This window comes from Tiliqua scincoides, chromosome 7 (assembly GCF_035046505.1).
Source record: "Tiliqua scincoides isolate rTilSci1 chromosome 7, rTilSci1.hap2, whole genome shotgun sequence".
NCBI classification, from domain to species: domain Eukaryota; kingdom Metazoa; phylum Chordata; class Lepidosauria; order Squamata; family Scincidae; genus Tiliqua; species Tiliqua scincoides.
Genome location: NC_089827.1, coordinates 47,559,719 through 47,586,057, shown reverse-complemented (window position 1 = coordinate 47,586,057; position 26,339 = coordinate 47,559,719). Strand labels below are relative to the sequence as shown.

The following is a 26,339-nucleotide window of genomic DNA, read 5'->3' as shown; positions in this document are numbered from 1 at the left end:
ACCCCAGTCCCTGCAGCCCTGTTAGAAGTGAAAGTGGAGCGATCGTGCTCCGCTTGCAGTTTAGCGGAGACGGGGTGCGATTGCCCCACTTTAACTTTGGAAGCCTTGGGGAGCCTTGCAGACAGCCGTGCAGGGCTCTTTGCACCTCCGGGAGGCTGCAGGAGGCTGTGGTAAGTGCAGCCAAGCCCCTGCAGCCCCCTGAGTGGCGCAATCCTGGGGATTGTGCCGCTGCCTCCTCCCTGCCTCCTGGTTGCCCCTGCGCCTTAAGGGCAAAGAGACCAGGGCCCTCAGGCTGGGGCATCATAACGCCCCAGTCTGAAAACCTCTGCTTTAAGTCCTTCTAGCTCATCTAGTGTGAATAATAGAAACTTATACAGTACCATCCCATGAACGCGGCACTTTATTTAGAGTGAAAAAACAGGCTCCTGGACCAAAAGTTCACAGTATAAAAGAGACAAGAGAGGAAGTGAACTGAGGGAAAGAACATGCATTAATTTATCATTCACACTTATGCAGGTTTTGATACAGTTAAGTATGGGGACTAGTGGGAAGTGCCATAACAAGAACGTTTTTTGGGGGGGCAGATCCAGGTATAATGGACATCTAAGGAGAACGGAAGGAGACATTTGAGGAAGCAAGACATCTTTGGATGGCTGGGGATAGTGGAGATGAATGAGCAAAGGTCAAGGCAACAATTTTTAGGATATGGAAATTGAGAGATAAGGGGCAGGGGTTGCTGAGACAAAGGAGGGTTTTGAAGATAAGGGTGTTATTAGCTTCTGCAGGATCTGGGAGCAAACAGGAAGCCAAGGTAAGGATTAAGGAGGGGGCATGACAGTGAGAGCAACAAGACAGGGTAATGATTTTTGTAACAAGACTGCTCAGTAGAGGTGAGGGAACACAACAGAAAGAGAAAATTGTGACAAAGATGAGAGGTGATCAGAGCATGCATCAGAATTTTTGCTACAAGCAGATAAAGGACTGAGGTTTTTTTTGTAGTATTTTAAAGGGAGAAGCAACATGATTTTGTGATGGACTGAGTATGGGAGGCACATCAGAGAAAGGAGACAAAAACACTAAGCTATGTGTTTGATCTACAGGGTATTCACAGACACTGTGAATATAAAATATTTATTAACTTTATCAGGAATGGGAGCTAAAATACTGAACCCATCCTTTTCTGTTATTCTCGCAAACCGTTTTCCAAACAAAAAACAAACTTCTTAGCATCATGAAGTTTACAAAAGCTAAATAAAGTTATTTCTTTCTTTTAAAAAAAGAACTTTGCATTTCGTAAAGAGACTCTGCTGTTCTAGGTACCCAAAGACTGGTACTGAATTATCACTTAAAAAATAACGATGCTTCACGACACAACATGGATAAGCTTAGGAACTGCCTTTGTAAACATCATGATATAAGTGAGATACAGTTTTATTTTAGTTTTCTTGAGTACAAAACAAAAATGATGAGGACCTTTTAACAAAATAACATGCAAAGTCTAAAGTTAACATTTACTTGAGTAAACGTAATTTTTGCTAACTAAAAAAGCCTAGTAGGGCTGCAATCCGATGCATACTTATCTTGGAGAAAGCCCAACTACAGTAGAACTTTTCTGAGTAAACATGCATAGGATTGCACTGTAAGAAAGATTTTATATAACAATAGAAACTCTGGGTAATTAACACACCAGACAAATTTTTGTGAAGGGTTCCAAGAGTCTTACATGGGCTCCTCTATTAAAGATGACAATAGAAAATGAGAATATAGAATTATTTGACTACTTATACTAGTTATTTTTAACCACTGAACAGAACTCCTATTTTTTTAACCAATGTCTTTAAAAGCTTCCTAAAACTTTCATTTTGCTATCAAATCTTTAAAAAGAAGGTGGTGGTAGAGCCTTTGAAAGTGGTATTGTGTCAAAGAACATCTGACACAATAATGGAGACCTTTCAGAACCTGGCGAACAGATACTGCTTTGACAGGTGAAACTTCCAGTTGTTTTCTATGTGTTAACAGAACTGTCAGTCTAACTGGAAGGATCTACCACAAACACATCTGGTATTTTTTTTTTAACTAAAACGAGATGCAACCTTAGAAAAGAGAAAACAGGATGTAGGACAGGAAAAAAGAAACAAAAACCATTTGCATATTGTCACTAGAGATGTGAAGAGGACACCTGAGGAAGGAATTCATTTTAACAAAGGTCGAACTTTTCTAAATCTGTCTCTCTTATCTACTCAAAGTATCAGATTGCAGTTTAATCTGTTCTAGATAAGAAAATGAATGGAATCTGATGAGGCTGCCATTTATTTCAAAACTTTTCTTAACAGTCATCCACCTGCATTTTATTTTAAGAGGTTAAAATCTGCTTGTTACAATCAAGAGGCTTGCTTTCTTAGTTAACTGAATAAAAACAGACTTGCATTATTTAATGGATAATTCCCCAACTTAGTGTTTGCTTTGCTAGAAGCAAATTGGGAAATCTAATTTTATATGTATTTTCACAATCCCAGCAACAAATTACAAGCATGCTACAATTTGAAACTGGAACTTTGTAGCTGTCACATTCTGCTGCATTTGCTTTTATAAAGTTCAAAGTTGAGCTGACATCCACTCCCACTGACTGAAGCTTCCTACTGTTGAACAAAGCTTGAACAAACCACACATGTACTTGAGAGTTCAGTGTTTGCTTCACATCAATGCAAGCATTTTCCACCCAGACCCGATCCCCATCAGTCAGTACTACTATACTCACTCCATTCCTTGTGCTGTCTGCCGTGCAATATCAATTAGCTTGATCATCTCAAATTTGGTCTCAATTATGTGCAGATGGTGGTAAAGGCTGGAGCCTTCACACCACTGTGTTACTATAGCCAACTGTGGCTTTGTTGAGTAACCCATGAAAAGTAATATATTGACATGTCGCGTTTTCCTGTAAAAAACAAAGAGTTAAAACCATTAAAAAAACACATGATGTTCAAATTCAACCAAATATATGAAGGGTACTACTATTGTCACTATGCATTTACACAATTCTGACACTGTGCAAGACCAGGGGTGTCAAACATAAGGCCCGGGGGCCGGATGCGGCCCATGGAAACTTTTTTTATCCAGCCCTCAGGCTCTCAGCTGCTGAGTAGTGCTGAAGTGTTAACCGCTGAAAGGACAGCCCACATGAAAACTGGGCTCTCTAATATCTTGAAATATGATCAAGATTTGCATATTTTCTCTTCTGTCATTTGTAGCTAATGAGTTCCTAAGTGAGAAAAAGTGCTTCTTTTTGGTTATGACCTGCTTAATGACATCACTTCCTGCCTAATGATATCACTTCTAGCCCTTAGCAGGCATCATGAATGCTATTTGGCCCTCGGTATGAAACGAGTTTGACACCCCTGTGCTAGACAGTATGAATGACTGACCCAGATTCTGTCAAGAAGGCTTACGGCTAATATAGACAAGATAATACAGACAAGATGGAGCAATGAGAAAGGGATGAACAATGAGAATGGTGCAGGAGAGAACCAGGGAAAATAAAGGTGTAGAGCAACGGTCTTCAAACCCCGGTCTGGGGGCCAGATGTGGCCCATGGCGAGCCTCTATCTGGCCTGCGGCAAACCTCTGGTCCCCTGCAAGGCTCTGGCCCGCTCATCCAAATGTGAGTGGAGCTGAGCTCCAGTCACGTTTGGAGGGTGTTCTGAAGGCTGGGGAGGCCACATGTCTCCCCTCAAAGGCCGTCTAAAGGCCTAAAAGCATCACTTCCTGGTTTTCCTGAAAAACAGAAGTGACATTTTTCAGCCTTAGGCTTCCTAATGTATTTATTTAAATTTTATATTTAAAATTTATTTCTTTTTCCAGTCCTCGACACCATACCAGGTATCTGATGTGGCCCTCTGGCAGAAAAGTTTAGAGACCCCTGGGGTACAGGAAAGGAAAATCTTTTCTCGCATCTCTGGTTTTAAAAAAATGAAAATCATGACTTGACTGTAGTTATCTAACAAACTCTCACTGTGTGGGAATAAGCACAAATTCATAATGGACAGAAACAGTACCATTCAAACTACTTTTCAGTAGTGTGGCTGGGAGAAGCAGTGTTCTGAACAAATGACTCCAGAACACTGACTTCGCCAATAAAGTTTAACATGGCATACGGACTTACCTGAGCACTCCAACTTCATTTTTAAAGGCCTGTAACTGCTGAGGGGTGGGGGCTGTAACATTCAACATTTTCACTGCCACATCACCTTAAAAAACAATTTTTAAAAAATCAGCTGTATGCAGGCTGCTCAGCAAGGAAAGACAACATAAAAGTTCAACTATTAAACATGCATTCTACCATAAATGGATACACAATTAAGCATTACACAAATGCAGGGAACAATGTGTATGTATTTCATAAAACCTCATTATGCAAAACACATTGGCCAAGATCTGGAGCTACTGTAGGTCTTTGCCAAGCAGGGTGTTGACATCTATCTTTTCATTTCAAAAGAAGTTCTGCCACATAGCAGAGGAAGCTACCATTCATGAAACACAAGGCCAGAGTTCCATTTGGTGCACGATCTTAGGATCCTAGCCATTATCTTTTACTCTGAAAGATGCTCTACTGTTTTGGCACACTGTTTTCTGGTAGCATTTACAGCCAACAGAAGCCTCAAAGGTGCTATCACACACTTCATCTACAGTGTCTCAAGAAAGAAAGGATATTAACTCTCAAATAGTCCTGCTCATACTTAGGGTAAAAATGGTTTGGTACATTCATTACATACCATGCCACTTTCCCTTATAGACTGTTCCAAATGATCCAGACCCTATCCTTTGTCCAACTGTGATCTGGCCGTCTGGTATTTCCCAGTCATCACTCGAGTCCCGCCGACCAAGGGTTTTCTGCAAGAGACACATAGCCTTAATAATGCATTGAAAAGTGTAAATAGAAAACAGGAGCTGTGTGTGAGTTTATGTAAAGTGGAGATTTTTATATCTGCATGGGTGTTTTTGCTAATCAAAATCAGTTCTGAACCACAGTTTGCAACCATAGTACACAATGCTGCATCATGGGTAGCTCTGAAAATGAATGGGACAGGGGAGTTTGCATGTTGGAGAAAGGAACAGATAGGGTTGTGTGGCAGTTTGGTTAGGATACATTACATTCTGTATTACATCTACATTGGGTCTCTAATGTGGTAAAGGTTGGCTGGCTGCAAATTCACCATCTGAAAACATTTTCACTTACCATTCTAGTCCGGTCTTCCGAAGATGAAGATGACTTCCTCTCTCGTTGAGGCCCTGGAGATTTTTGTAGTGCTTTCACATTTGTGAGGGACCCAGGTAAGGAGGCAGGAGGTGTGGCAGACAAACCTGTGGTTGAGCCTAGGTTGGAAGATTAAAAACCAAAAATACTTAAAACTTTTTAAAGACAAAGAAAAATTCCCTGAAGAGGATTTATTAATTCATACAATAGTAAGTGCAGAAATTGCTTAAGATGCAGTATTTTCATACATAGAAGGCACTTAAACAATCTAAGGGTTAGGAATTACAAAACAAGTGCATTGAAACACACATTTCATGGTGCAGCCTAATCCACTTAATTCAATTGCAAGATGTATACTGATGTCTGTGGGATTAGGAATGTGCCTTCAATTAAAAAAATGGAAATAACAAGCTTGTTCAACAACACAGTTTCAGTCAGTTGCTGAATTATTAAGAAGATATTGGGAACAGCGCAGAGAGAATTAAGTGGGCTCAAGTCACATTGAAATCAACGCAACTGAAGTACACTTAAGATCTGACTGGTTTGCACCCACTGTCTTTCTAAGCGAGAAAAGTGCCAATCAAAACATATTTAGTGCACTTAGTTTGCTTGTTTTTAAAAAAGAAATTTCAGACTACATTATACTTCATTTAATTTAGTCGGCTTTCTGGGCTTGCTGCCACTAGCCCTCCTTTAGGAATCTGACAATAGTTGGGCATGCAACCAACTTGGACTCAAATGGAAAGAAGATAAAAACTGAGGCCAGGATCAAAGGAACTATGAAGATAGTTCTGTGAGCCCAAAGGGCCTTTGGACTGGTTTTTCCTCAACCAGCAGCCTCCCCCATTCTAACAGGGAACAACGCTTGAAGTTGTTCACTACATAGTGAACACTCTCTCTCTCTCTCTCTCTCTCTCTCTCTCTCTCTCTCTCTCTCTCGGGCAAATATCATCAAGTGTTTCATTAATGAAAACAGATGAATGCAAACCGGCCTCAACTACATAGCTCTGCAATTCTACTTAATTCAAGTGACCAGTTTTTAAAATTATCCTATAACTTGGCAAAGGATTTTACTGATACAGCCAAATTTTGTGCTAGAGACTATGACATTTCAGAGATTCTTTGCACCTTCCACTTTTCAGATTCATGAAGTTCTGTCCTGTTAGAAAAGTAGCACCCAGAGATCATGACTTCTGCTGCATCACTCATTTAACAGCCAAAATGTTTGTGAAACCAACAGCCAAGTAAACAGGAGTGCTATGTACAGAATAGCACCATGACAAGGCTATATGAGTAAACATTTAATTTGGATACTGGCAAATCAGAGTTTCAGATTTGGGGAAAGAGGATAAAGTCTACAATAATGCTGTTTAAGCACACAATTTTCTATTCATTTTCCCCAGAAACAGAAATACTTAGACTAGGGACTTCTTGTCTCTCTTATATTATCTAATGGTGATGTTAGGGTGCTCTTTGTGGTCACGATTTCAGCTTTCCTCTGCAGTTCTGTCCAATTCCATCCCTCTAGCTGTTTCTCACACTTCCTAATGGAAATCCCAGTGCTGGTACAGAATGAACACTAGGAAAATCCAGCTCCTCATGCTTGCCTTGAAACCCTTCTCTTCCTTCCTTCACACCATTTTAGGGTCTGGCCTCCCAACCTCTCTGAAACACAGGGGCCAATTCTTCCTTTTAGCAGTTCAGAGCACACATAACATCCATTAGGATTCAGACTTTGCAGTGAGAGCTCTCTGGGGGGAAAAATGTGTAAAATCAACACTGGAAAGATGCAACTTACACAAGTGGCTCAAATTTCATTTGAGGACTGGCTTTATTAACATTTTAATAAATGTTTTTTTCATTTAGAGGACAAATAGTAGTTTCCTTAAGCTGCTATTGTGACACTTTCATGGGGAAATTTTTTAGCAAGTCTAAGAAGATGATACCAGACTGTCACCCCAATGCTGACTTTCAACAACAGTGGCACCCTGGGCAGATGGCACACTACTCTTTATTATTAAATGTGTTACAAACCATATTTTCTCTATTGTTACAATTTAATTCTAAAGAGTGCTCATTCTGGCTTACTTTGTTCTACAAGCTATTTATTTTGGGAACTAACAGGTGGGCAACTGTCCTTTACAGGAAATAAAAGCCTTCAAAAGAGCCAAGATGAAAGCACTTCAAACTGCAAGGCTATTCCTTTCAGGATCCACTGGACTCTGCATTGTCATATCATGCTACAGGTTAGCACTTGGATCACACAAGTGCTAGATTGTGGTCCAAGTGCTAAACTGTAGCACGATACGATATGAATCATATATAAGTGTCACTAAGTATGTCTAACTCTGTGCTGGATCTGACTTTGATGTTATTACAGAGCTCTATACACAGATCAATGGCCCTGAGTCAAAATGGACATATTTTATATCAGCGTCATTGCCAAGGTAACAGAAGTTACCTGTCTGCACATTCCATTCTTGAGGGCAGCATTGGTAGTTATTAGTTATCCCCTTTTACTTTTTCCAAACTCCTCCCCCACTCCTGTCAGATCTTCAGCAGTGCTTGAAAACGGCAGATGTTCTGCAATAATTTCTCCTTTCTTTAAACTTTTATTTGCTGTACAAATGGTGGTAGTGGCAGGCTTAGCACAACTGAAGAACTGATAAGTTTCCTGAAGATGGTTTGTGCTGGTCACCTTTCCCCCCCTGTAAATGCATGCTAGGAGATCATTTCCTGATGCATTCTTTACTGCTAAACCTACTGCTGCCTGTAAAAGCACAGCAAATCAAAGTTTCAAAGAAACCAACAATGCCACAAGCTGCACTCGTGGGGACATCAGGTCCACATCACCAGTGCCAAATCTATCTTATGTATTAGCACACAAACCGATGTTGACTGCAGCTGAAGTCTGCAGAGTACTGCAATACATTCCATTAGTATCCAGATTAGTCACAGCCCCAACATATCATCCAGATAAACCATATAGCAAATTATAAACTAAAGAAACTTGTCAGCAGAATTGTTAGTATGTTGCAAGATAGTACTGTCTGAAAGACAGTGTTAAATGAGGAAACCTATCCAGCATCATTAAAACTGATAGTCAAAGAATTAGGAATAGTAATCAACTGCTAAATCCTGCAAAGCCTTAATGTCCTGCCCAACAGAATGGTTCTCCTGGTATGCCAGGGTAGGGCTGCCAAATTTTGTGCCAGTCGTCATTCCTGTGACTAACAGCAGGCTGATCAGCAAGCCAAACGGGATAACGCTCATCTCCACACCAGAAAAAAACTTCACCTGCTGATTCCGGCTGAAAGTATGGGAACAATCCAGGTTGGTTTGCGGGTTAGTAAGCAACTCAAACAAGGGGAACCCCTTCAAGCACAATCTGTTCTGCACAGAGGTTAAGTATTTGCAGGACCTTTCTTATCCTCACTTCCATTGCAACTAGTAACATTTTTTAAAGACAGCATGGAAACCCCAACCCTGCAATGTATTGCTCTAGGAGCCTTATGTCGGATGTCCAACATAGCATAATTTGTGAGTTTAATAAGGGTGAGTGAGAATGGGTGAAAAAAGCACATTCAAAGCATTCCAGCCAGGCCAAGCCAAAAAAAAGGAAAATAAAAAAGAAATGACAGTGTTCTGATAAACTCACACACTTACATACACACGCTGTGAGGGTGAGGCACAAACAGCATCTGTGGTTTTATTTAGTTTGATTTGGGTGAAAACGAGAAAGAAGAGCCCAACTACCTCTGAACACTGGGCCAGGCTCAAAATCAAACACTATCTCACTGGGGACAGAATGGAGGAGGGGACTGGGAGTCCGGGATTGGTATTTCCGAAGGCAGCGCATCAGCTGGTTCATAGGGGCTGTTAGAGAGAAAGAGACGGGCAGGCAGAGACAGGAAGACAGACACACAGAAGAAATGAAAGTCATGGGACATAACTAAGGTGCTTTGACTCCTAGGCATAGATCATTTCTGACTTTGCAGGGGTGAATCCCCCATCTCCACTTTAAAAAGACACCATACTTTCAAAAGGTTGGGAATTGCCATGTATTCTCAGATGCCCAGCAGAGAGCTTGTCAACCAGAGTTTTAAACTGACACAGTAGAACACAACGTTTAAATGTTGGACAGAATGAGTAAAACTGTTCAAAAGTCACAGCTCCCGACATACAAAATAGTCAAAACGGGCACGTATTAATTGGTGGATTCTTGGTTTTGGGTCACACCTTCAACTCAAATTTGCAAAGTAGTAGCCAGTTTGTTAAATGTAACTGGGCAGGGGGCAGTAATCAAAATCCTGATTGAAACAAGGTCTGCTGCAGCAAAGTGTCTTAAGAAATAAAGTGAAGTAACAGGTTGCAAATGGGTTAAAAAAGATTAAAACAAAAAGGAAGCCATGGAAAGCAAAAAGGCCAGCTGACTAAGGGACACATGCCTTCCTGCATTTACATGGCAAAGCCCTATGCATAGTGAACTGATGAAGAGCCAAGTCAAAGCTTCCATAAAGCCCGGCAGTCAGTTATATTTAGAACTCTACTCTGAACAGAACTGGTAGAAGCAGCCACAGCCACGGGCATGTATGTTATGTAGTGGGAAAAATTACAGTGTGGCTTTCACCATCCAAGTTCATATCTGCTTAGACTAATCTCCTTTCAAGAAAGACCAATTCCAGGTTGCTTACATTTTTACCATGCAGGAGTATCCTACATATCACATCCATGTCTAAAATGTCTAGAAAGGACTGGAATACAATCAGGATTTTCAGTCAAGTAAAAGACATCTGTGGCTGCAGTCCTTACCAGGATGTTAAGCTCCACTGAATTCAGTGGTATTTCCTTCTGAGTAAGGATGGGTAAGTAAGGGTCACCTATTAGTCAATTAACTGTATGTATTTTAGTTGACTACTTACTGATTTAAATCTGCATATGAGAAAACAATCATCCCAAAGCCAAAAGCATGGCTTGTTTACCAGCTGATGAGCATGCACTGCAGCAGGCACCCTCTTACACACAAATACACAGGAGGGAATCCCTCATTTAACATTGCGATCTTCACTGCAGTTTTTAAATGTGCTTGAAAATAAGCTTAAAAAATATTTAAACCTGCTTTCCCTGTTAAGTTGGAGGGTCACCCTTTTGGCAGAACAAAATGTTTTCTAACTGATCAGTCTAATTAGTTGAATGAATGTTGCAGTCCACACAAACATATTCCCACTGAGAAAGTTACAGGTGTGTTAGGGATGCATGAGAGTTTAGTGGTTCCCGTTTCTTTCTCAACAATAATATTATGCCTCCACATGTCCTATTTTTGAACTCTGTAGAGATTTTCCTAGGACACTCCCATGTTGTTAAAAAATACAAACAAACCAACAAGGAGGAATGGTTTTCAGTAATCTGCTCCCAAATTGTGCTGGCTGACAAGTCCCCAAAGGAGTTCTTGTTATGTATTAAGATTGCAGGATTTTAGACACAGGCTTCTGAGGACAAAAGGAAGATTAAGGAGGGTAAACTGAAAGTTTGCTATCTCTATCAGCTCTTGTGGATTATCTATTTAAAAAATCACTGGCTACCACTTTGCATGTTGTTCTCCCCTCCCTTTTGCCCACAATGAAACACAAACTACTGAAACTTATCAGACGAATGCTAAATGTAATGAACAAGCAAGTGCAGCTCAATTCCACTATTCTGTTTATGTTTCTCTCTGTACCTGTATTTTGCAATAAGAAGGTAGTACAAAGGGGAGGGGACAAAGCAGTGAATTTTGTATGCAAAAGAATGAAGTCACTTACCTCCCTCTCCTCGAAACCCTTGATCTCTAATCAAATCCTACAAACCAAAAACAAAACTGTATGCACCTTATTCATGCATTACTTGTCACTATTATGACAGGGCATATAATATATGTGAGTTTGCTAGCTAAGAAATGCATATTGACAGCCACTGCAGTGATACAGGATACTTTACTAACAGCCCACAAAATGGTCTTCTGGTGCCTGTGTACTCATTGGGTGGCTTGAACTTTACTGGGTTGGGCGAGCTACTTGTATTTGCAAACAGGGTCAGGAAGCAACTCTAAAGAATGTGAAGAACATGGTCTGCTCTAGCAGATAGATTTAAGAAATTGTTCTAAAGAGCAAGGAGGAAAAATGAAGACTAGTGATGGGAGGTACAGGGAAAATAATCAATTAGAAGGGTTAGGCAAAGTGTTAGCTTACAAACCAACTTCCACTAATGGACAAGTAGCAAGCTTCGGATTAATACAGAACTATCATGCAAAATATAAATGACACAGTTAACTCTGTTTTTGAGAAAGCTGTGGGAGCTGGCATCTGAAGAGGCCAATCAAGTGCTAGTCCTTCTACTTCTACTTAAAAATGAAAAGTCTTATACACTGAAAAAGGATTGGGCCCCAAGTATACTTGCAACCATCAAGCTATTAATCAAAGCAAGTAAAATATTTGAAATCACTATATTACTGCTTCTTCTACTCAAGTAAAATCAAGTTGGGGAGAGAATTATTCTAATATACGTTTTCCACCACATTCTAAAAACTCCACCACATTCTAAAAATTTTTGCAAGTAACAAAAAACTAGTTAAAAAGTAAAAATAAAAATACAATAGTAACCCACTCTTTTTTTGTTGTGACCACTATCAACCAGCCTAGCCAGGCCTGTGATACGATTAAACAGATTGTGTGACCTCCCCTTAGCACTCATTTTTTATTTTATACATAGGTTATGAAGGTTTAGGGAGTATAAGTGAACTTCCTAAATGTATGTTCTCCCTTCCATCAGCAATGGATACAGTAGAAGCTACATCTAGTCAATATTACACTTATACTCTTTTCTCTTTCCCCCAGGAACTCAGACAGGTCATATATCGTTTCCAAGACAGTCTCCCATTCTGGTAGTTATAGGGCCAAGTACACTCAGCTTCATTAGAAATTAGTCATGGGCCTTCAGATCATTCCCTGGACCATACAAGGCTCTCACTTCTATCATACTTCCACCTCACTACTCTTTGAAGTTGGCAACTCTAGAAACCAAATAGCCTCCGTTGAATAGGCTAGGACAGAGGCCTGGACAGGCTGGATGCATTCTACATATTATCATTGCCTGTCCCCTGCCTTAAGTGGCATGGAAAAGGAAAGTAGATATATTCCAATAATGAAGACCAAGCTTAGATTGGAACTTACATCAATGTTGACAGGCTCTATTGTATTGATGTGCACATTAGGGGCAGAAGAGGAACGATCTCGTTGACCAAACTGATTTCGATGGTCTTCATCTGCTGGTCGGAAAGGCTGAGGTATTGGAATGGATTTTGAAGGAGAAGGACTAGGAAGAATTGGAGGGCTGAAAAAGGGATAAAAACAGAGTGAGAGAGAGAGAGGATTAAAGTCTGCAGAGGTCTCCAGTAATTCTACAGAGAAATATAACAAAACCCAAAGCATTTTAATGTTTTTAGATGGCAAATTAATACAATTTTGTATGCAGCATTACTACCTTTCATTCTAAACATGGCACAAATTACTAGAAGATTACTGCATGATAAGAAACCACCCAGTGAGTACTGGCTAAACACAGCATCTCTGGAATTACAGATCTTTCAATATCAACATTGTATTGTTCACTTAAATGAGGTCCTTCCCACACCTTCCCACTGGATGAATATAAATCATAATGGTAGACAACGTGGCTAAAGCAATTCTGTTATGCTTCAAGGTGAGAATATCGTTGGAGCAATAAGTGAATACAGAATTGTCCATAGTTCTATAATATGAATCCATGTTGATTACCCTTCCATTTGAGGTACCATCAAGCAGAACAACTGATAAAACCATAGGTCAGGATACAAAGGCATGATCCATAGAAATGCATGTGCAAATGAAGTCTCATTGGCTATTTCTGCAGTAGCAATACCCATGCTGAAGAGACATTCCACTTTAAATGGCTCTTAAGTTTCACTGACAGTGTTGCAGTATACAGAGCAAGTGAGTGAAATCTCCCACTGTACTTGGTTCTCACCCCACAGGAATATAATTTTTTGTATCACAGTCTTGGCCTCCAGTCTGGAGACAACAGTGCGTATTTATTCTGTACAGCAGGCTTGCAAGTACCTACTTGTCTAGTCTGTTTAGGTCAAAAAGATGAGACTGGATTATTTCTTCAGATTAAGGGCATGACACAAATGATTTATACTGGTAAAAATGTTACTGAGCTAGTAACATTGGTAAACATTGGTAACCTTATTTGAATGCCTGGTTGATAAAGTTTGGTATGTATTATATGAGAGACTACAGGCATATATGCAAAGGAATCCCAGCTACATAGAGGTCCCATGTGCGGTAACTTTATCTGGGAGTCTTCCAAGGGATAGTTCTTCTCCATCTTGCTCCTAGCACCAACTTTTTTAAAATTAACAGCCATATAGCAACTGCATGCAGATTATCAAGTGTGTGTATCAAGAAACACACGTCATATTATTACCCATGAGTTATTTACAGTGAACTGCTTGATCCAACCCAGCAAAATAGTGTAACAGATTACTTAGGGCCAAATCACAGGTTACAACAATTGCATGAGTAAGGATGCAATGCTATCCACGCAAACTCCATTGGCTATAAAAGTACTTAATTCCAAGTATACACGCATTGGATTTGCTCTAAGTAAGATTGAAAATCTCCCCTCTAACAACAAAAGAAGAACCTAGTGGGTGGGGTGTGTGCAACATATGAAATTTAACACTTTCCGCTCCCCAAATCACCCCTTCAAGACTGCCATTTGCTTCTGAAGCATAGACCTGATTTGGACTGCAAACACAAACTTCTTTTTATACAACAGGAAACAGTCCCAGTCTTAGTAAGTATCTTTGCAGCTATTGCAATGCAGTTTGGTCCTTAGCTATATCAGTTTCAAAATTTACCTAATTCACTTGGAAGCACAATGCATTGAAATGAAAAAGGATTTATTTCAACTCAAATCCTAGCATCAGGGATACATTTCTAAGACTGTAATCCTAACCTGTGCTGAACAGACTGGCCAACTGGCCTGTGCTGTATCCAGCATGGTTTTGCTACAGGCTGGGGCGCGACTTGGAGTAAGAGGATTTCCCATCATCCTGAGAAACCATGGGTGCAAATATGAACAGCCCGAGTAACATCGCTTGGGCCGGGGACACGGAATCCGGCCTGCGCCACTGTGGCTGGTCCCATTCCTCTCGGGCCAGATTCATCCTTCCTCTGCCCAGGAATGCCCCCACCCCCCTTCTTTCCTCCCACCTGCTACCCTCTCCCACCCCATGCTGGACTGCCTGAACTGGCACAAATCTACCGCCTCTGGGCACGAAACGCTCCAAGAGGCCAGCGCACATTCATGCACTGGCCTAACCTACTCCCTATTCGCGATGGCTGGGAGCCCGCACAAGGACCTTGTGCTGGCTCAGGGGGTGGTGGTGGTCTGTGCTGTAAATGGAAGAGCATTCCACCTTGGAACTTCAAAAGGTTTTACCCCACCTTCTGCAGAAAAGCAACCATTGCAGCAACTGGAAAGTAAAGAAAAATCCCTAAACCATTGCACTGGATTGTTCTGTGCCAGTTAACAGAACAAAAAAGCATTTCATCTGAGCTGTTGGCCCGTTGCTACGCTTACTGTCAGCAGAGAGACCATCTGCCCTGGGGAGGTGTAGAGACCTGGCCCCCCGAGAGTGCTTGCTGCCAGAGTGACATCAGCAGCAGCCAGCCCCTGCAGACCAGCAGTGAGTTGAGTACAACAGCACATCCTGAGAGAGCAGGAAACATCTAGTTATTGGGTTGTCTCTTCTGGATGCAGATAAAGATAAATGTTGCTGGCAGTGAGTTGTTGCCAGTGAAAGTGATGTCAAAACAGGGTGTCCTTTTGGGTAAGCTCCCCCTTCCTCTTACTCTTCCACCACAGTAAGAGCGGGGTGGAATGGTATAGGGTAGACTGAGTGATCTTGTTTTTCAGGGGTTGACCAGTATTGTTCTCGTTTCACCCTGTTCCAGAAATTTGTTACTTAGTTTCTGGATGTTTCTTGAGGATCTTCTACATGCCTGGACCAATGCCTCTGTTGAAGCTCTGGTTAACCTCTGGAATGAGGAAAACACTTGAGCTGTTGACATGGTTGCTTCTAAGTGCCCTCTCTGCCTTGGTGCAGTTAGCAAAGTTTTCTGGTTTTTCGGGGCACTGAAGGAGATAAAACCACTTGAATGCCACTGGAAAAAGACTTGAGATGCGTCTGATCAACAAAGGACTGAGCTAATATTAGGGTCCTACTTGTGGCAATGATGATGGTGAAATGTGCATACTATACCACCATCCCAATTGCAACTGTATCATGTAGGTTAGCTGAGCAATTGCTAATAGCCAAATATCTGCTCCATACTCTCCATAAAGGAACTGGGAAGGAGTTCTCAGAAGTCACTACAGGTTGAGTATCCCTTATCTGGACTGCTTGAGACAGGAAGTAGTCCAGATTTTTGATTTTTCTGGATTTTGGAATATTTGCATGTGTCTAATGAGATATCTTTGGGATGGGACTCAAGTGTGTTCACACTTCAGAAAACTCTTCACAAGTGCTCCTTTTGCAGTCTGAATGTACTACCGGCTTGGCTCCACTCTGCGCCACATTCTGCAACCCCAGGGGTCACAGCACAGCTGCTGGTTCGAGCTGAGTAGCACCTCATAAAGCATCACACTATGACCAGGCACCCCAAGAATCCCTGTTGGCTTCCCTGCTGAGTGTGCAAAAAAATGCAAACAAAGTGAGTTCTGTAGGCTGTACCCCTCCCCACAAACACAAAAGGACACGGTTCTACACAAAGAACCCAAATTATATAAATTGAACAATTTCAATGTGTCATTTCCCCCCAAATGTTAGTATTGTGTCTCCACATTGAAAAGATTTTGGAACTGGGAGAACAGAGATGAATTGTATATTGGTTACAATTGAACAGAATCCATGGGTGGAGAAGAAAGACCAGAGACCAGAGGCTCACTATTTATGATGCTGATCTCAGTCTTCTAGACATAGATTTTGATCCTTGTAGTAGATATTGGATTTGTGATGCAATTCCAGAGTTTGCCATGAAATGCATTAGCTTGGCTGTCAAATTCCAAGCATAGCAGCTGCTCTCAAGCCCCAATATTCCAAACTATTCACATGTAAAAGATTCCTTTTATTTGCAAAATAAAGAGTGACTTTTCTGGCACAAATGGGACACAGGCAACCGTATACACACCCACACGTCTTCACGGGGTCTTTGCTTTTCAGCATTTAACAAATGCTCCCCTGTTTTCTGGGCTAAAGATTAGATCAGCTGGCCCACTTTCATCTGCTGTGTGGTGACTTGCAATTGTTTCTCTATTGACGATGCTCCACAGAATAGACTCCAGAAGGGCCCAGTTTCTAAAAGAACAATTATTATCCAAGCCTGAAACACAATAGCCTGGAAACTAATGTATGCAAGACCTTTTCAGAGGTCCCAACAGGTAGTGATTGGTAAGATCTATGGCACAGTGGGAAGAATCTGGGTCATATCTGAATCCACAGCCATCAACTAACCACACAGCAAAGGTGATTCATCTCAGAATTCTTAGCAACAGTTCTGCTGAAGAAAATATTCAATATATCTGGGAATCAATCATTCCTCACTAGGAAATAGATGCAGCCACACTTCATTTTGTGACATATATGGAATACTGCAAACAATACAGAATACTGCTTCAAAGTATACCAGTGATCTTAAATAATTATCTTCGAACTTCAATAATTACACTAAATTTCCATGTATGGTTCTGTTTTGGAGGTTTGTCTGGAAGTTGGAATGTACTGAAATAAAAATTGCCGGCACTTGTCAGGCCAGCACTATTGCATCACCACAAAAGACAGACTGCACCTGTGCGAAAGTGCTGTCACAGCCATCCATAACTTAGGGACCCAGTTTATACTGATTCAGAGGGGTGTTTCCACCCAATTTATCTTTTCAATCTCTGGAGCTTCACTTTCAGAAGGTATACCCCACTGCATAACTTCACATCAGCGCTCCAGTTCTGCATTAATTATGGAGATGCCCAAGCTTTTGAGCACAAATGCACTAGATAATAAACCAGCGGTGAGTCAAGCTTTGCTGAAATATTTTGAATCAATGGTGCAAACAACAACAAAGATAGTATTATTAGAACAGTAGGAAGTAAGGTCATACCCAGAAGAATCTGAGGGAGCCACTGAAGGGTATGATCCAGGTGCCAGGGTAGTCTCTAAGGAGGCTTCCTCCTGTGGTATTGGGTGATGCTCAAAGAACTTGGAGACAAACAGCAGACTGTGAGGTGAGAACAAACACACCTAAACTTGGGAAATTACACAACATAATACTTAGAAGAAGAAACCATGGTAGATCAAATAACATGTCTCCATGAAAAAAAGCAGAGGAAGATGATACTGAGAACAGGATCAAACATCAGTGGCCTGGGACACTTATCCAACCAGCTGCTAAGTGTTTTGGTCAAATAGTAGTTCCAATTATTTTACTGAAAAATGGAGTCTTCTCACATTATACTGAAACAAGAAAGTACAAGATACACCTAAGCCCTGACAGGTACATTTTTATCACAAGAAACGGGATGATTAAAACTATGAAACATATGGAGGTTCAAAATTATGCTCCTACAATACTTTACTTATCATCATCATTCATCAAGTGCAATGATGCAATCATTCATCAAGTGCAACTGCACTCCAGGAGTTTGAAACCCGCAGTAAGTCTTTCCGGAGGGGGGGGGGGGAGGCAGCAGGGGCAGGGGGGACACAGTGACGCGATCCCCAAGATTGTGTCGCTGAGGGGGCTGCAGGGACTGGGATGCACTCACCAGTCCCTGCAGCAGCTGTCCCTGTGTGTGGGGAGCCCTGCGTGAGCGCCTGCAGGGCGCCCCAGGTCAGGGAAAAGGAGAGTGGAGCAATCTGCTCTGCCTCCACAAAAGCCGTATCGCGCTGCTGCCTTCCCCCTGTCTCCTGGCTGCCCCCACCCCTTAAGGGGGCAGAGGCCAGGACCCACAGGCTGGGGCATCGCGACGTCCCAGTTTGAATACCACTGATATTTTGGATCATAGGTTGGATTTCTCAAGTTTAAATGTGTTAGAAATAGTAATAAGATTGATAATTTCTGCATCTCTAAAGAAAGGATAGCACACATTTATTTATGTATTATTTAATATAAATGCTTTATTGAAAAAGGTGGAGCCCTGGTATCTGTGAGATCTGAGCAGTGCTCTATTATTCTGTGCACTAAAGGTAAAACTAAATGTCGTATTTGCCATGGGGCTGTTGCCAAAAACAGCAGTTCCACAAAGAGTCATCTCAACTTTCTTCACAATGCTTAGGTACACTTATCCATGTCATGATATTGTGACTTCCTCTTTATATCATCAGCTATCATTTGTGGAGAAATGCACATGACAACACCACAACCCAAGTAATAGCAATCCTATGCATATTTACTCAATGGTAAATCCTACTCAGTTAAGGTAAGGTAAGTAAGAGTAATCCTACTCTTGGGTAAGTAAGGGCGCAATCCTAACCCCCTATTGTCAGTGCTTTCCAGCACTGACATAAGGGCAATGCAGCTCTGAGGTAAGGGAACAAACATTTCCATACTTTGAGGAGGCCTCCGTGAGTGACACCCAACTGCAGGATGCAGCACACGTCCCATTGGCACTGCTATGCCAGTGCTGGAAAGCATTGACATAAGGGGTTAGGATTGTGCCTTAAGTTTGCTGAAACATTTGGGGGGGAAGGGAAAGAGTATGGACTCAACACAGAGATGCCTTTTTTCCACTGAAACCTCATATCAGGCAGAAAGGCTAAGTTCCACACTAAGATATGGTCATGTATTTGAAAAGATGTTAAAACCAACATTAAAAAGTAGCTTCTAAAAACAGGCAATTTAGAAACCACTTTTTGTATAACAGTGGCAAGAAAATCTAAAATATTGTGGAAAGAGTACATTTGAAATGTCTACCACCTGAGAAAGTTGTTGAAAAAGACTTCACTAGTCTATTCTGAAGCAGAAGAGGCTAGAATACAAAGGAGCTGCCTCTGCACAAGATCTGGCAGAGAACCAGCAAGGATGGGGAAAAAAATGAAATTCCTGAGGGACTATATAGTCTCAGACACAGAAAAGCTATCAGTGAGAATTACATTTCCAACTCTGTGGCAACAAAGCAGATGACAGCTTCAGCCGAACATATTCACCTGATAGAAGGAGGGTTAAATTAAGATGTTGCAGTACTCTGATTAGTTTTCCATAGCTAAGTGCAATTGGCTGAATGAACTATGAGGCACTGTCCTTCCTCTGAAAAGGAATCTTTCTGACCATGACTAAATGATGATTTTCAGGCCTCATTAAAACCTTTTAAACTTTGCACAATCTCATCACAACATTTAAACCTTTCCTTGGAGTTCTTGCCTGAACCTTGGAATTATTTTTGTCAACACTCAAAAGACAACCAATGGATCAATTCCATGAATCTTTGCACTAGCAAACAAACTCTCAGGATAGGGTGCAAAGACTCATAGGGTGTGGTAGCATGCAACCTGGTGGTGTTGTGTACCTAAGCATCTCTGTGGTGAGAGCATCATTAATTACATCCAGCAGTATGGTGATGTATAAAGCCTTATTGTGGTCCCAAGAGGTAGAAATAGGTCTTGACCAGCACCCATAACTACCAGCTATACTGGGCAACCCCATGCACTTGACAACAGCCTGTTCTGATGGGATGAACAGAAAAGGAAGCCTGCCTTCCCCCTTTGAATGGCATAAGATGTCACTGCAGCTGTGCCAGTGCAAGGTGCTCCTACTGCAACATCTATAACTTGAGGGTAAGAGTATCTAAACAAAAAGGAGCTTTGATTACTTACTCAAGCTGATCGTAATTCACACACATCAGCGGCACCTCTGTACTACAACGCTGGTGAAATTTGTATCCACAAGTCTGACAACGGAATCCCTGGAAAAGCAGCTTTCGACAGAAGTCACAGAAAGCTAAAGTGAAGAATGTCTTTCGTACCTGTGGCATCAAAAAGAGGCATTCATGAGATACACTAGTCCAGTAAATCCAGAACTAGGCTCCTTATTCCCACTAATATTGCAATGCCTCCTCAATAGAGATGGCCTGTTCACATTCCTTTCAAGCTATATTTTTAGGTCCCATTAAATATTAGTCTAAAAATTCTGCGATTGTCAAGATTACAGCTCTCTTTTCATGTTGAACTAATTCAAGTCAAGCATGGAAGAACATCTCATGTTACTAAGTGGGTAATAAGCATTTTGTGTACATTGCGTGCAAGTGCCTAAAGCCAAATCCTCAAATACATATTTGTATTTATAAAGGAGATAACCAATTTCTAGCAGTGGCAGAAGAATTAAGCTCTCTCCCATCTCTAGGCAGGTGCCTGCCTCCAGGCATTCACATTGACAACACCAAATTTCAAGTTCTATAACCTTTCTATCAAGAGGCTCTTTACAAAAGGAAAATGGCTTCAGGAGAAACAAATGACATTTGCACATACAAGGCAATTAAAACAGTTTTCAGGGATAGTTCATTTAGGAAGACTAAATTCCCTAGACAGAAGGTAGCATGAAAGAATACAAGAGCAGCTCTGCTGAATTAAACCAAAGGTCCATCTGGGCTAGCAGCCAACCAGATGCCTTTGGAAAGGCTACAAGTAGGACAGGAAGACAACAGCCTTCCCCTGGTGTTTCTCAGCGATTGGTATTCAGTGGGATACTATCTATATGACTAAGCCTAAAAACAATAATAAAACCAGAAGACCTCCAAGCCCTTGTAGCTGAAGTTCTCAAACTGGGGTGTCATGACTGAGAGCTGAGAGCCCTAGCCTCTGGCCCCATAGGGGAAGGCAAGATCAAGCCACTGTTGGGCGAAAAAGAGAGTTTGAGGTGCAGCAGGCTCCAGGTGGTGCAGAGAGTCCCATGGAGACCTCAGCAGGGCTCCCCAAGTCACAGAATATCAAAAAATAAGCGATTGGAAACCCCTTCCGGTTTTCTGATAGGAAACTGGAAATAGTTTCCAAATGCTTAATTTTCATATTCTAAGACTTGAGGAGCCCTACAGAGGGCTCCACGAGGCTCCCTGCACCTCCTGGAGCTCACTGAGTCCCCTTGTAAGTACAAAAATCTCCCTTGGCCTCCAGCAGTGGCACAATCCTGGGGACTGCATCGCTGCCTTTCTCCTCCCCTGCCAAGACTTACCTATGGAGTTTTGCTCCTGAGAAGTTTGAGAACCTCTGCATTATAGAGTTCCATGAGCTATATCTAGCAGCAGAAATACAGCACACATATGCTTCTGGATTGTGACAATAAGAACATAAAAACAGCCCCACCAGATCAGGCCATAGGCCCATCTAGTCCAGCTTCCTGTATCTCACAGTGGTCCACCAAATGCCCCAGGAAGCACACCAGATAACAAGAGACCTCATCCTGGTGCCCTCCCTTGCATCTGACATAGCCCATTTCTAAAATCAGGAGGTTGTACATATACATCATAACTTGTAACCCATAATGGATTTTTCCTCCAGAAATTTGTCCAATCCCCTTTTAAAGGCATCTAGGCCAGATGCCATCACCACATCCTGTGGCAAGGAGTTCCACAGACAAACCACACGCTGAGTAAAGAAATATTTTCTTCTGTTTGTCCTAACTCTCCCAAAACTCAATTTTAGTGGATGTCTCCCAGTTCTGGTGTTATGTGAGATTGTAAAGTACCAATATCTTGGTACTGGGGCTAATAATTCTAATGAAGAGCAAAGTCTTTAATCAAAAACTACATTGTGCTTTTCTTGTCAATCCGCATCACTGGAAATATACTCATATAATTGGTTAATTCCATTAGATATAGTAGTTAAATCAAGTTAACATAATAAAAAAATTTAAACATTTCCTTAGAAGAATCTGCAAAAATTTAATTTGAAAGAATGTAAAAAAAATAAAATAAAAATAGCAGTTTGCTTTCAAAGATACAGGGAAGGTAAGGAAATGATTGCACAACCTGGCCATGTTTAAGTCAGCGCTTCCAAACAAGGAAATTAGCAATAACGTAAGCAGGATCTCCTATAAATAGATGCTTAAAAGAGTGCCAACATGAAATTCAAGGTTTACTTTCCTGAAACTCTATGCTCCTCACGTTCTAGTAGGTCAACAAATATTAAGCAGCTACAATGAACATAAAGTCCTCTCCACATGATAAACCTGATTCTCAGAACTCCATATGGTGCCAGAACCATCTTGTTAATTTGCTTCCACCATATTCTGCTCACATTGTGCTTCCATGGTCAGGTTCCATCCAAGTGCCAATATCACGGATGACAGAAGTGCAGCTTTGGAAATAGGGCTCATTAGTTACCTGCTGTGCACAGCCAGCAGGAGACCACCAAACACATTCTTTTATAAACACAGCAACATATAACTAGAGAATTATCACTACTTTGTCATGCACCAGTATATTTAAAAATCTCATACACACAGACATTTTATTAAATTCCTTGTGAGAACGTTACTATTTCTAAAGAGTCACACTTTATTTAATGACAAGTAAATTGCTCTAAATCAGGGACAATTTGCATAATTTGGAGTGCAATTATGGGTTCAGCCTTGAGATCACAATGCTGTGGAAGCAGACTACATTCTTGGAACAAGCACATGAAAGGAACTGAAGGTCCTCTAGTCCAGCTCCTGCTGTAACACAGAATTCAAAATACATCTGACCTACTGATTAACCCATGTCTAGGTTATAAAAACAGTTCCACAATTATTCAACTACAGCTACAACCTCTGCTGAATAGCATGTACAATGTTGTACATTATGTACTTCTCCAATGCTGCTTTACCCAGGCTTGTAAATAGTAACTTGCCTACTCACCTATGGTGAGTGAGAATTGTCCCAAATAACCAAGGCAAGGACTTTCTTACTGGAAAGATAATTAGTTCTTTCCATTCAGATGGTTCATGTGTACATCTAAGCAAGAAGGTTACTAATGTTCAGTAATGTTTTTAGACTTATTTGCAAGTCTGTGCATTCCTGGGACTCTGACACTATTTAACAGAGACAGGACTAAAACTCCAAGACCATGGTTGCAGTGGAAGAAACTTGTCATTCAGAATAGCAGTTTGCACCCAAGGCATTTGTTCAGTGAAAGAATTTTTAAAGCTGATTTGGTTTTCAACAGTTACAGAGAAAGATGATATTCCAGAAGGGATTACACAGAAGTACATACAAAGTTGTGTGTTGTAAGAGGCACATTCTCCAAGACTTCCACATGTAGTTCTTCCCCAGTGAGCCAGGAAATGTCTGTGTCCCAACCAATTGGTTTCTTCTCCCTACAATTCAAATAAGTTATCTGTGATTTACTATTTCCAAATCCAGGCAGATGTAATGTTGATCTTTATTAAAGATGTTTATTAAAAATTATTAGTAGGACTGAGCAGAGGTTTGCTTCCAGTCTTCCACTGTCAGAAATTTATAGTGGCAGGAAATTCTTTACCTCCATTAATTGCCCCATTCTTGGAGGAAAAGGTGCAGTTACATATTTCTGCAACTCAACTCCAGCAAAGAAAATGCAGCTCTTGGAATAAAAAATGCAGCTCTTGGAGTTTAAAACCTACAGGGGGCTGCTTTGCATTGCAAGCCAAAGAAATCTTCTGCAACTATTTGCATCCACAATTGAAAGTTCAAAGAAGTTTGAGTTTAGTACCACAAGCACAACATTCACTGAAAGGCCTAAAGGATGGAAACAATTTGGAGGTTACCATTATAGAACAAATAAATAACACAAATCCGAGTTCACCTTAGCAAATCTTTTTAAAAAGAAAGGAGAACATCTTCTACATGGTTGTTTAAAAATTAAGTGTATGTATTTACAAAAATAATCTAGAATAAAAAAATTACTTATATCTGTTTGTTTCAAATGTAAACCATGATTTCCCGCTATGAGAATGAATCCTGGAGAGTTGTGAGTTTGTCTGCTCCTGTTCCCCTTCTGTCACCTCCTCTACTGGTGCGGCTGTGAATCCTAGTTTGTTTAAACCAGCAGCTTGTGCAAAGCAGGAAACTGGTTTAATTGTACTTGCCAGACTAGTATGTAAAACAGTGTTTGAAGCTGGTTTCGCATACTGGTTTGGAAATCAAGTAAAACCACATAATTAAATCTGACTTTGCTCAAGCCCCAAAGCCATGGTTTCAAAAAACCAGAACTGAAATGTCACAGCTCTGTGACAGTGCTGAGGAGATAGGGAGCTCATGACTCTCCAGGGATGTAGTGGAGACAGTTTCCCATTATGTCTGAACTAGCCCATTGTGTAGCATATTCTAACAGAGGCAGGGGAAAAGATTTCCTCCCTACAATATCATAGCCATTACTAGATAGTATCCTGTGATCCCTCATCTACTGCTGTGCTCGGAAAACAGTTTATTCAAAATAATAAATGGATTAATCTTTACTCTCATTAATGGCTCGAACTTTAAACACCTGTAGAAATTTCTCTCCTATCCATCACCCAAAGTCATGCTATATACAAACCATACCCATCCTGTATCCGGTAAACAGCACAGCACTCTGGGATTAGACCTCGCATCATCAAAGCTTTCTTTAAACTGTCCCGGACTGTTATCCCACATCTTGCTGGAACCTGAAAAAATTAAGGGAGAAACCATTAGCTTAATTTTCACATGAATATGAAGGGAGCCATTTCTAAGGACCACCCAGAAAGCATTATGCTGTCAAAAGCTGGTCCATTTAGGTTTTCACAGATGTAAGAACGGATAAAACCTATTTCAGCAACCTGTGACTCACATGGCTAGCCAGATGTTGTAGAGAACAAAGGCAAAAGTCCTTCTTTGCTGTTCCTCAACAAACTGATATTCAAGGATATATTATCTCTGAACATTAAAATTCAATTTAGCTGTCATGGCTAAATGGTTGGCAACCTTCAGTCTTGAAAGACTATGGTATAAGCCTACAGCACCCAGTATTCCCAGGTGGTCTCCCATCCAAGTACTAACCAGGCCTGACTCTGCTTAGCTTCCAAGATCAGACAAGATTGGGCATGTGCAGGGTAACAGTTGCTGTCTGTCTAATAGATGTTGAAAGACCCTCCATGAATCTAATCTCCCTTTGGGCGACTTAAGCTGCAGGCACCATAACCTATGCCAGTGAATTCCATGTATTATGTGCTGTACTGAAGAAATAGTTTTTCTTCTGCCCTGAATCAACTGCCAGGCAATTTCATTGGTCATAAGCACAATTTTTCCAAAGTTTTGTGTTTTCTCACTGTAAATATATGAAGACAAGTCTTATTTTTAATATGTTTTAATTTATATGCTGCTTTTAGCTTTGTGGCCTGAAAGCAGCTAACAAGGCCATTAAAAACAAAATCAAAGCAGAACACTAAAAACCAAGACAGTATCAAACACACTGTAACCAGCTGTCGGGCAGTGCATCTCAGTCAGTGCCAAAGGCACACTGAAATAAACAAGTCTCCTGCAATTGCTTAAAGACCGTAAGACAACGGGCAGCATTAATGTTCCAGAGAAGAAAATTCCAAAACCTGAAGGAACCACCATGAATAAGGTTCTGTCCTGTTGTTCACAAACTTTGCCTCACCAGGTGTTGGCACATATAGGAGAATCTTTCCAAAAGATACATAGAAACACAGGGGAACTTTCACCTTTACAGCCCTAGATGGCTTAGGTACTAGGCAATGACCAAAAAGCTCAAATGCACCCAGAAACAAACGGGAAGCTGATGAAGTTCACACTGGATGCAACTAAAACATTCCATCCATTAAGTCTTCTAAGGCCTTAAAACTTCATTTCTGGTTAAACAGGAAATGACATGTCTCTCAGACGACTTAGAAGTCATTCTGAGCGCTGGGGAGGATGCAGGCTGGGCCATGTCTGGGTCAACACGGGTTAGGGGACCTGCACTGAGTCAGATTTGTGAATAAAAAATCAGTGGATAAGAAGGCTAGACCTGGACTTCTTTTCT

General features: G+C 41.1%; 1 protein-coding gene across 2 annotated transcripts in view; it reads right to left on the bottom strand.

The window, feature by feature from the left end:
• The window catches only part of BRAF (B-Raf proto-oncogene, serine/threonine kinase), a 62,313-nt gene that overhangs the window by 10,797 nt on the left and 25,177 nt on the right, over positions 1-26,339 (bottom strand). Inside the window, exons 4-14 of one of the 2 annotated variants that reach the window (XM_066633417.1) lie at positions 24,878-24,981; positions 23,571-23,673; positions 20,199-20,347; positions 17,488-17,604; positions 12,460-12,619; positions 11,053-11,089; positions 9,008-9,127; positions 5,234-5,370; positions 4,770-4,887; positions 4,160-4,244; positions 2,759-2,935 (exon numbers count right to left, since the gene is read on the bottom strand). In XM_066633417.1, coding sequence (XP_066489514.1) covers positions 2,759-2,935; positions 4,160-4,244; positions 4,770-4,887; positions 5,234-5,370; positions 9,008-9,127; positions 11,053-11,089; positions 12,460-12,619; positions 17,488-17,604; positions 20,199-20,347; positions 23,571-23,673; positions 24,878-24,981 — 1,307 coding nt within the window. The remainder of the gene's footprint in view (positions 1-2,758; positions 2,936-4,159; positions 4,245-4,769; positions 4,888-5,233; positions 5,371-9,007; positions 9,128-11,052; positions 11,090-12,459; positions 12,620-17,487; positions 17,605-20,198; positions 20,348-23,570; positions 23,674-24,877; positions 24,982-26,339) is intronic. The other variant, XM_066633418.1, reaches the window with a different exon arrangement.